General features: G+C 39.1%; 1 protein-coding gene across 3 annotated transcripts in view; it reads right to left on the minus strand.

Annotated features, from left to right (window-relative positions):
• The window catches only part of LOC132396702 (serine/threonine-protein kinase OSR1-like), a 157,476-nt gene extending 150,769 nt beyond the window's left edge, over positions 1–6,707 (minus strand). For all 3 annotated transcript variants that reach the window (XM_059974516.1, XM_059974508.1, XM_059974523.1), the window contains exon 1: positions 6,400–6,707. In XM_059974516.1, coding sequence (XP_059830499.1) covers positions 6,400–6,469 — 70 coding nt within the window. In that variant the 5' untranslated portion in view covers positions 6,470–6,707. The remainder of the gene's footprint in view (positions 1–6,399) is intronic.
• Positions 6,708–12,507: the final 5,800 nt, after the last annotated feature.

Consider the following 12,507-nt stretch of genomic DNA (forward strand, 5'->3'; position numbering starts at 1 on the left):
AAAGTTCTTCCTCCTCATTTCTATCCTAAAGGGTTGTCTGTGCTTATATTCTGAGGCTGGGCGCTGTGGTCCTACATTCCCCCACTAAAGGGAAACATTCCCTCCATGTCCAACACTCCAGGTTTTTAAATATTCAATAGTTTTCAATGAGATTTCCCCCCCCCCCCCCACCCAATTCTTCTAAACTTCTGAAAGTACAGGACCATAGCCATTAAATGCTCCTCAAATGTCAACCTTTCCCAAGATCATTCCTATGAACTTTCTCTGGTCACCCTCCAATGCAGGCACATCCTTTCTTAGATAAGGGGCTCCAAACTGTTCTCTAAATTCTAAGTGTGGTCTGCCCCAGCATTACATCCTTGCTTTTATATTCTGGTCCTGGAAATGAACTTGAACATTGCACTTGCCTTCCTTACCACTGACTTAACCTGCTAGTTAACCTTTAGGGAATCCTGAATGGGGACTCCCAAATCCCTTTACATCTCTGGTTTCTGATTTTCACTCCCTGTTTAGAAAATAGCCTACACTTCCATCTGTCATTTCTTTGCCCATTTTCCTAATATGTCTAAGTCCCTCTGCAGTCTCCTGGCTTCCAACACTACCTGCCCCTCCATTTAGCTTCACATCATCCATAAACTTGGCAACAAATCCAACCAAATCACTGCCATATGGTGTGTACAGAAGTGGTCCATACAGACCCTTGGGAAACACCACTACAAATGTAACATGCCTGTTCAGAAAAAAGGTAGAAATCAAGTCAACCTATGCTGGTAATGCAAGATCTATGACTTACAGCTGTCAAAATCAAATTTAATCCTTATATGGCCAAACAAATGTTATTAAGGATAAACCAGCACTGATTTATTTACCCATCAACTGTCTGAATTACTTTATATAACAAAAACTGCCAATCAAGGTTCTGCAAATGGATACAAAGGGTTTCAAATGACATAGGATAATGGATTTACGGGAATAAAAAGTTAATAATAAAACATACATTTGAGACAACTGTAGAGAATATTTCTCTCTCTCTCTCATGGCAATGTGTATGCTGTGGGACCTCCAAGGACCAGTAGTACAATTATTGTGCTGCTTATTTAAAAAGTATCTTTCATTTGGATATTGATAGCCCAATTTTAAAATATACAACTATATAAAATTTGACATAGTAATAACGAGCATAGCAGCAGATTAAGAGAATGCTAACATACAATGGGCAAAAAACTGACAATGGGATCTGATCATATTTTGAGAGGAACGGAATAAATAAGTAGCATAATCGGAAATAATTTGCAGTGGCTACAAGAGCAAAAAAGTTCTGTGGATGCAGCTCAAAGACACTTAAGCTGACAAACTAACTTAAAAGGGCAAGTAAGAAAGTATACGAATACATAATTTTTAATTCACCCAAGGATTTACATCAGCAAGATGCAACATAGATTGGGAGGAAATAATTTCATGTGGTTCTGTCCACCACACCAGATGAAATGTCCCAGTGGTCTACCATATTAATTCCACTTGCTATTCCTGACATGTCTGAAATTGTGCCAAGTGTGAGGGGAGGATGCTAGACACAGGAACAGCATCTCTCATTCCACCTTGGTCATCTCTAACCTCAGAGCACAAATATTGGCTTCTCCAACTCCCAGTAAACAATCCTCTTTGTCCCCCCCTTTATTTCCTTACACCACTATCACTCCATCTCCTTCCCCTCCTCACCCTCTCAGTGGATCCATCATCCATACATTATTTCCACAGGTTCTGCTCCACACACACTTCTCTTTATTCCTTGTTCCACTGTCCTCTCCTATCAGATTCCTCCTCCTTCAGCCTTTTGTCACTGCTACCCATTACCTTCCAGCTTCTTACATTTTCCCATCCCCTAGACCCATCTACCATCTGCCAGTTTTTACTTAATCCCTTCCCATTACCTTCTTAAACTGGCTACTCCCCCCTTCTATCCAGACCTGAAGGGGATCAGCTCAAATTATTGACAGTCTACCTCCCTCCATAGATGTTGCCTGACCTTCCGAGTTCCTCCAGTACTCTTGCATTGCACTTAGTTTTGCAAACTAGATTATTGACTAAATAAACAAGAAATTCACCGTAAACATTTATAAGCCACTGGTTAAGTTTCCTTCCCAGTATTCTGAGCATCATGCTTTTCAGGAAATAGGGCCATTAAGATATTACAGTAGACCTGATTAGAGCTCACTTATGAAATTGGGAGGTGTATAGATTTGTTTTCCAGGTCTAGGTTTGCCCTGCAAGGTCACCATTTATTACCTAGCCCTTAAGATTATCATTGGCCTGTGCAGATCTTTACTAGAAAGTTGGGCTTGACACAGTATCATATTACTGAATAGTACTAGCATATAAATTTTTTTCCAAGTCCACCACCTTAATAAGCTAAGAAAAAAGCCATACTGCAGAACTGTCCCACTTAACCAACTTTGCAATAGAATTATAACAGAAAAGCCTAAATGGACACCCTATGTCATTCAGTTGATCATTATAAATAATATAATCTACTAAGGTCTTTGGGTTGGAGAAACAGGCAGAGGTAAATGCATCATGAAACGGCACTGCACCAAATTTTAAACACTCTCATTTGATCTTTTTTAATCTAATACAAAAAAATCCAAAACTCAGAAGCAGGACTTGTAGTTTACAAGATGAACAATAGCTGCATACACTACTCTAATGCCATATAAATGTCCAGCATTGTAAGTTGTTAGGAAATAGTATTCAGGAAATGCAGGCCTACATCAAGAGCTTCAAAAGGGCATTCAGTATCGACAAGGAATGCAATCATAAGACCAATATTACGCAGTGAAACCCAAGGCAGGCACAGCACCAGGCCATGTATATCTTACTTAAATAAACAACATATTTCAGCCACAGAGAATTATAAATACTTCCAGAAGTGAAATGATTCAATAATTCAGAAAAGAGAAAGCACTCCATAACATACATGATTTGATCTGTTTAGTGAAAATGAACAATCTGATCACTAGATTACTATTTTTAACTAGATGGAAACCAATGAGGTTTTGATGACTGCCTGGCCCACATGCTAGTTTATTGTTATAACAATACCAATTTCATCCACTCTCTAAAGCCTCATCCTCCACTACTTTAACTGCTGCTTTCAGGTGCAGTGGTTTCTGTCTCAACTGCTCAATGTGGCAAAACATTTTTTGAATAAGTGCACACTTGAGTTTTAATAAATAACATAACTCCAATTTTCTGTAGAATAAAGATTATTCTTGCCCACAAGCATTACTCTCAATTTCCCAATTGAGTAAGAATACTTAAATGAACTTAGTTACATAATAGAAGAATTTTTAAAAAAAAACACAAAAATGCTATAAATGTTGAGAAAGGTTAAAAACCAGCATGAGTAAACATTGGGAACAATAAATTACTGCTTTTATAACAAATATGAGCTAAAGAGATTATAGGCCTACTAAGTGTTTTTTACTGGCTTTTGAAACATGTCAGGTGTCAGTCAGTAAACAGGGCAGCAACTCTGCACCAACAATAGAGCACAAACAAAAAATTATAGTTAAAAAACAAGCTGTGTTAAATGCTGGAATAGATATCCTTTTGATTAAGGCTTTGAATACGAGTGAGCAGAAGTAGAGAAGCAGAGTTCTAGAAGTTAAACAGAGCAAGCTGAAGGCTCTGCAGTCAATGGTGGAACAATAAAATCAGAATGGGGGGGGCGAATTTAGATTTCTCAGAATTGAGGCTGAAGGAGATTACAGAGACAGGAGGAAACCAGTTCATTGAGACATTTATAAACAAATACAAAAATTAAAAATACTTTGTCCAACCAGGACCCAATATTGAAAGTAAACAAAATCTGGTCCAAGTCAGGATACCTTTAATTTATTTTGCTTTGTCAAGCTTATCCAGGATAGAATAGAAAAGGCACTTAGGCAAAGACTATTAACTCTAGGAGGTAACAAATAATGTGAGGATAGCAGCCAATTATCTAGTACCAAAGCAGAGTATTGTGATGTTTCAGGAATAGAAAGAAGCAACGTAAGACTCAGGTGCAGGATGCATGAATATATGGCCTTAAGCCCATCGGGGGTCAAATATAACAATGTGTGAACAGTGTAGTGTGACTATTCCAGATACGGAGAGATATCTCTAATTAGTGAGAGGATTTTTTTTTTGGCAGGGACCAAAATTAACAGGGGCCTTCCCATTATTCAATGAGAAAGTTGTGTTCATCTGGTCTAAGTGGTGCTCAAGTAGTCTGGTAATTTTAGAATAAGTTACAGTTCCCTTGATCCCCACCGGCAAGCTAGAGCTGCACATCATTGGGACAGTTGGTAGATCGGAAAGAACAGGGATGAAGATGGGGGTAAAATTGGGTTAATACAAAGACTTCTTAAAAATACTAATACAGGAGCAGAAAGAGAAGCTTACACAGGTGTTTGTTTGGCAATGACTAGATGGATAAAGTACTGAAGCAGGCAAATGCAATGTCAGCCAATTGAATCACTACTAAGAGATAAAAGGTGAAATACGTGGCCAATTATGTCAAAGATTGCAGTCAGGTCAAAGGATGATCAGCGATAAATCTCAGTCAAAAAGCAAAAAAAATGTCTATTTTGAGAATATGAGAATGATGGCCATTTCAACTGCAGACCTTATTGCCATTGAAGATCCAACAATACACCTCAAGAACCAAAATCGACAGGAGTCTCTGTACAACACATCAGCTGAAGATTGAATTAGGTAACAATCACTACACTCAAAAACAATTTATTGTTATGAGAACAGCTTTGATGTTTAAAAGACCTGTTAAAGTATTTTAAATGCAAGTTGGTCTTCCTTTAAATTATAGCCATACATTAGTTTATATCGTTACTGAGAAAATTAATGCTAAAGTACTAAGTGAATTGGCTTTCAATTACTCATTTTGGTGCCTATTATTCTGCATTTATAAAAAGCAGTGGTGAATTTTAATTAACAGTTCTATAATTTGATACGTTGCATTATACAGTCATTTGCTAGAAGCAGTAAATGATGAGTCTTCACATGTATACAGCTAAAAATTATCAGCATACAACCTAAATACCAATTACAAAATGTATATTCATTATTCAAATATCTAAAGTAAAGCTAATCTATTACATAAAAGCTAAATAACTTTTAGGTAATAGATTATTAATGAAAGAATTGCAATTTGCAGGATTGTCCTCCACAGGAAAATGTTAGAACCAGTACGGTGTCAAGCACTAAAACTATTTGGGTAAGTTACTGTATGAACAGTAATTCTAGACCTCTATACAGTCTTGCTCTCCTTGGTAGTACTAGTCACCCTGGTTATTCCAATTTATAAAAAACATAGCTGTGCAAGTTCATAAACTGGCATGACTTCAATATAGATAAGAATTCAGTCCAGTCAAAATCTCTGGGTACAATGGCTTATTTCCCCAATGGCCAGAGACAAGATCAACACAGTGTGCCAAGTATGACCCCAATTAGTTCAGGCCACCACATCCCTCATTCCTTTCAAGTTAACACTGCGGAATGACGGCCAAGCTATTCAAGAATAAATACCCCACCTCCTTAACAGTACTGTTGTAAAGTATTTTTCATTAACAAGTACAGTTTGAATCGGAGAAAGTGACTGCTTCAATTAACTCGTAATTCAGATGTTTATAAATGCTGCAATCTTTGCAATCACTGGGAAATATTCTTGTTAAAAATACAATGCAACCAATGAAGTTAAAGAATGTTGCACGCATGTCATCTTAATTCCTACAAGATATAACACAATGTGTACATCATCGTTTCACAAAATGGCCTGATCATTGACTTGCAGACATTTGCTGCTTCAAGAGTTAATCAGCTGATTTAAAAACGTGGCATATCAAGCGCCTCGTTAAAGGCGATTTATATATTCTAATACGAGGAACTACAGTATTCCTTTATTGTGCTTGACACTTAACACATCCCAGTGTGTATGATCTGTACATTTAATATGAAAGTAAAATATCGGTTTTATTCATCTATTCTCAAACCCATCACGTTACAATAGTCCCCTTCCATTTAACAAGCGAATAAATTATTAAACAACAAAAAAAGGCCAGTCACAGTAGGCCTTTACCTTTAATAACAGCCATTCTTTTCATTCTTTGGAGATTTATTTACCCATAGAAATTTAAATGTTTCAAACACGTCAAATGTATAAATAAAAATGCAAAAACACGCTACAACTTCAAACCCCTCTTCCAATAATTTATTACATTACTTCTGCAGGGTGCCCGCAGGCCTGCTCCGGGTGTCTGCAACTACATCCCATTCAGACAGTCCAACCGGTCAGTCATTTTTTTATGAACAAACTAAAACGAAATCGCTTATTAAACAACTTACCAATGACCTCCTTGAGCTCATAATCCTCCCTCTGGATTGACCAGGGCAGGGAGCTAGGGTCATCGGACATTGTCGCAGTGAATGGAGCTACACCGTCTGGGTTTCCCACCACACTCTGTACTATGTCTATTACAATACACGGCCCAGCCTTTATTTCTCTTCGTCTCCGTGCTGAAGGGAAGGCCACGGGCCTAGCGCTGATGGATCACCCCCACTTCCCTCTTTCGCTCAGAGACACAAGTACTCGCAAACCCCAAACTTTACCAGCAGCCGAGTTACCATGCCTCCCGGCCACAAGCACAAGCTCCACCTCCTTTTTCCGGCTTTCATTCGACGCCCTGGGCTCCCGCCCCTCTCCCTTGTCCGGCCTCCATTGGATAACAGGGTGTCCGTCAGCGTCGTGGCTGCGACGCGATGACTCGGCCGAGAGCGTGCGTGGCGCCGGGGCCACTCCGGGGAGCGTCGGCGTTCGTCTGGTCACGTGGAGGCACCGGCCGGCGTGAATGCGACTGAGTCGTGAGTTTAACCTTTCTCGCCCACCTAGCTGCAATAACCATCGGTACCTCCTACCATCCTGCTTCCTATGAGGGCTCCAATCCATTCTGCCAGTTTCTTTGGCTGCATCATTTCTATTCGAGTGACACTCTCTACAGCAGTGTTTCTGAGATGCCTTCCTTCCTTAATTGTGGTTTCTCCCCACCGTAGATAACAGAGCTCTCAGCTACGTCTGTTCAATTTCCTGTATTTCTGCTCCCAATTACTCTCTTACTCAGAGCTTTCTTTATCTTCACCCTCCATCCCATCAGCAATGATTGAATGGCAAAGCAAACTAAACGGGCTGAATAGCCTAATACTTATCCTATATCTGTCTTTCATTTTCCAAGTCATTCTCTGTTATTTATCATCTTCAATTAGATGTCATCCATCTGATGTATTTTCCCTCTTCCCTGCTTTCAACCCTCAATAGGGACCATTCCATCCATGACTTCCAGTTCCCTCTTACAAATTTTTAACAATTAGACAGCCAAATCTCTAGCCAATCTAGTATGCAATCAGTAATGTGGAAATTTGCTCATATATCTCCTGTTACAAAAAAGCAGGAGACATGTCAAGTTTAATGTCAACTGACTGTACATACATACAACCAAACAAAACAATGTCCCTCCAGACCACAGTGCACCCACAAAACATACAGTATATCCCATGCAGCATATAAAACAAAATATTACCTTAAATAAGTTGATAAAATATATTTTAAAAATGCAAGCTGTGCATAGCACAGTTAAGTAGCTTGCTCACCTAGTGACAAGACCTCTGTGCTGGTAGTGTATCCATTAGTTACATAGCCTGAGGGAAGAAGCTCTTACCCGGCTTGGCAGTCCTAGTCCAGATACTCCTCCTTCCTGATGGTAGTGGGTCAAAGAGATTGTGGGATGGGTGGTAGGGATCCTCAACAATGCTTCAGGTCTTTCATCTACAATGCTCCCAGTAAATGTCACAAATGGTGGGGGAGGGGGGGGGGGTGGAGGGAGAGGCTCTGGTGATCCTCGGTGGCTTTTTCTATCCACTGTAGGGTCTTACACTCCAAAGCCTTATAGTTTCCATCACACCACGATGCAGCCAGACAGAGCATTCTGTAGGAAGTTGCTAGAATGGGAGCAGGGAGCCTGAACACCTCACTCTCCCCAGAGAGTGTAAATGTTGCTGTGCCTTCTTGACTAATGGAGAGGTGTTGTGGGTCCAGGTTAGATCACCTTTTATGTTTCCTTCTCTCCCAGTTGAGTTCAACACCTTTTATGCACACTTTGAAAGGGGAAATAAAACTACACCTGTGTAAACAACATACAAAATGCTGGAGGAACTATGCAGGCCAGGTAGCATCTATGGAAAAGAGTAAACCATCTCGGCCTGAAACATCAACTGCTAACTCTTTTCCATGGCCTGCTGAGTGTGTTGCTTGGATTTCCAGCATCTGCAGATTTTCTCATCTTTGGACACCTGTGTAAATCTTTGCAACATCTGGTGACCCTGTGATCTCTGTCTCAGAGGCTGATGTCAGAACTTATTTCAAGAGGATGAACCCTCGCAAGGCGTCAGGTATTGATGGTGTACCTGTTAGGGATCTGAAAACTTGTGCCAACCAACTAGCAGGAGTGTTCAAGGACATCTTTAATTTTTCATTGTTGCAATTTGAGGTCCCCACCCACTTCAAAAGGGCAACTATCATATCAGTGCCCACGGAGAGCAGGTTGAGCTGCCTCTGACTTGTCCAGTGGCAATCACATCTACTGTGATGAAGTGCTTTGAGAGATTGGCCATGGCCAGAATCAATGCCTGCCTAAGCGAGGACCTGGATCACCACAATATGTCTACATTGGATGCAATCTCACTGGCTCTCCACATGGATCACGTGGACAATTGTAATACCTAAACACAAGACATTCTCCAGATGCTGGAAATCTAAAGCACCCCATACAAAATGCTGGAGGAACTCAGCAGGTCAGGCAGCATCCATGGAAATGAACAAACTGTCAAAATTTCAATCTGTGATCTTTCTTCAGGGCCTATGTCAGGCTACTGTTTATTGAGTATTGATCTGTGTTCAATACAATCATTCCCTCAGTTCTAATCAGCAAACGCCAAAACCTGGGCCTCTGTACCTCCCTCTACTATTCTTGTTGGCATTTATAGTTTCTATTGTTACATATTTCAATGTACTGCTGCCACAAAACAGTAACCTTCCTGATGTATGCCAGTGATATTAAACTTAAATCTGATTCTGAAATATGAAGTAAAATAATGAATTGGAATTGGTGTATTATTCTCACGTGTAATGAGGTACAGTGAAAACGTTGTTTGCATGACATCAAATACAAATCATTTCATCACAGCAGTTCATCATGGTATTACAAGGGTAAAGTAAATACAGCTTATAATTTAGATCTAAAAGAGTAGCCTGATTATAATAGTAGTAATGAATACTAAATAATGAATATGAATCTGCAAAGACCAGCTTGCAGCAAGTCACCATGCTCTGGCGCCACCTGTCTGCTATCTTCTCATATTTACCCTTGGCATGGTTCTTATTCAATAAAGGTATTAAACTTCCCCCTTTTTTATAGATTAGGTCTTAAAGTATTTATTATTCCTTAATAATTTAAGTTCATAGTGCTTCTTTACCTTTTGTAATTTCCTTTTTACTCTTCTTTCCTGATCCCTTAGTATTCTTTCATGTCCTGTGATTATCTGTTACCTGTGATTCTTTTCCTACTATCACTTGTTTACTTATGTCCATTCATAGAGGAGAAATATATAAACAATTCATTTTCATATAATTCTCAAGAAAGGATACATTTTAAATATGCTCTGTCCTTATTTTCTGCAGTTATTATTTAAAGATTAAAAATAGTATGACACTTCAGGTAGTGCAGCATTGAGGGAGTGTTGTAATGCTGGATCTTTGGTGCATAACATATGGTCCATGGGTCACATCTCACTCAATGCCCACCCTTCTACCTCTGATGTGGCCAGAAATGCCCGATGATTACCGCTGTTTCTCCCAAAGCCTCTATTTTGTAGGTTAATTTATTTACAGCCATGGAATGGAATGACAACATCATACTTAGCAAAATTTTAGAAAGCCTCTAAAAAAAAGTATGTTTCTCAAAAGACAATTTTGTTTTAGAAAATTGCACAAGTTGAAACAGCAAATTAGGACTAAATTTATATGAATATTGCTCAAAAATGAAGTATGAAGCCATTAATTTTCCTGAAGGTATTATTTTTATTGTTTTGTTTTAAGTTGTTAAAAGAGAAAAGCACTTACAATTATACAGCAAACTTTTAAACATGTTTAAACACCTATAATTTTAGAAATCTGATCCTTATAAAGTGGTAGGCTTTCAACAGCTTTTTGCCATGACCTAGAGCTGACTTACAGTACTTTACCACAAGACTGGTACTTAGAATGAGAATATATGGTCCCTTCATGGAAAATGACATATAAGGCCTGCCAGTATTACTAAACCTGTAAAAATTCAGTGAGAATAAGAAACAGAAGAAAATTAGCATTAATGAAAATAAAACTAGATAAGTATGAGACTAAACCCTCCCCCCCCAAAAAAACCTTAATATCTACTCTAGATACGTGCATTATCATCTTACAAAGATCTGCAGATTTTGGAATGCTGGATAACAAATGTGAGCTGACTGTCCTTCTAGCACAGCTGGTTCATATTTCTGTAAGTGGAATGAGCTGTTCATTCCTTCATTCCTCTTTACATTAAATTCTTTCCCCTTAATGAACAGCTGACCCTTTGGTTATTGTATTTCTCATTATATTCTTCCTCCCACTCACAGTTGTTTATGGTCATTCCACAGAACACTTTCTTCTCTGGTTCGACATCCACAAACACATTAAGAATTTCAAATGGAAATAACTCAGAGAATGTGTAGCTCAGATTGTTGATGGCTGGGTTGAGTTGTTCTCCGACCTTGGCAATCCATTTGTAAACGTTTCATCACCATATGAGAAAACATAATCAGTCCACTGTTCACTTGTGATATATTGATGAATGCTTGGCTTTTATATATTTATCAATCAGTTGATTGGCCATCATTATGGAAACTCAATTGTGATGTAGGGAGGGGGTCTCATCGCTGATTGTTTGCATGGTAAACCCTATGCATTCTCTGGAATTTTGCCCACGTTGGCTTATTAATGGGATTGCAGTCTACATGCCTGTTTAGAGAATTGTTTATGGAAAATCACGCTTCTAGGAGCTCTCTTGAATGCCATGTGTTTGCCTGCACCATGCCTTTCACTGATGCCCAGTCAAATTTGTGCCACTCATGATCTTTGGAGCTAAAGGGTAAAGAGGAGAAACATCTCTTCAGAGTATTCGCATGAAACCAATGCCCACATAACTTCACACGAATATGCCTACGATGTAGACAATGCACCAAGAAGCGACCAAATGGCTTGTTCCATACATTTGACATATCTCAGAAAAGACAGCCTGGCTGCTCCAAGAACATAAAGTTTTGGTCGCGCATAAACCAACAGCAACATTGAGGAGAGTACTCTGCAGACTTAAAGAACAAACCAAGCAATTGGACAAAACCAATGTGGTCTACAAAATCCAATGCAGGGACTGCAGTAAATGTTACATCGGCCAAACTGGGAGAAAACTTTCCACAAGGATCCATGAACATCAACTAGCTGTAAAGCGCCATGACCAACTCTCCCTGGTCTCTACCCATGAAGATCGAGAGGGGCATAAATTCGAGTAAGCAACATTGAAAGTCCTGGTGCAAGCAAGCATGCAACATGCAAGTGAGTTCCTAGAAGCATGGTTTTCCACAAATAATTCTATAAACTGACATGTAGACAGCAATCTCATTTATAAGTCAATGCAGACAAAATTCCAGACAATGCACAAAATTCGGCATGCAGTTAATCAGTGAAGAGAACCCGTCCCTACCTCACAACTGATTGATAAGCATATAAAAGCCAAGCATTCGGAGGCTATGCCATAAGTCAGGGGTCGGCAACCTTTACCACTGAAAGAGCCAATTGGACCTGTTTCCCACAGAAAAGAAAACACTGGGAGCCACAAAACCCGTTTGACCTATAAAATGAAATAACACTCCATACAACGTTTTTTTGCCTTTATGCTATGTATGAACAAACTATAATGTGTTGCATTTATGAAATCGATGAACTCCTGCAGAGAAAACAAATTTACATTTCTGCATGCAACAAAAACATTTTGAACTCTGAAAAAAAAGACGTTGTGTTGAAGGTTACTTTTAAGTAAAATACTCAATGTCTATTTGAGTCCTTCTTGTATTTATGAAAAACGCCAAACTTAAATTGTCCGCCAGCAGCAAACCAAAAATAACGTCAGCCAGCTGTCAACCTGAAAAATAAAAGGACTATTTCACTGAACAATGAAAAAATATGAATATACATAAAATAATAGGCAATTAAAATATTTATCATACTTGTTTAATGGGATTTCTGCTCCTGGACCTCAGCGCACAGCGTCTGCACATCAGGGCTGTATGACGTCACCTTCATCTTTACACAGGATCGCAAGCTGTCAT

Source organism: Hypanus sabinus, chromosome 1 (assembly GCF_030144855.1).
Source record: "Hypanus sabinus isolate sHypSab1 chromosome 1, sHypSab1.hap1, whole genome shotgun sequence".
Classification (NCBI taxonomy): domain Eukaryota; kingdom Metazoa; phylum Chordata; class Chondrichthyes; order Myliobatiformes; family Dasyatidae; genus Hypanus; species Hypanus sabinus.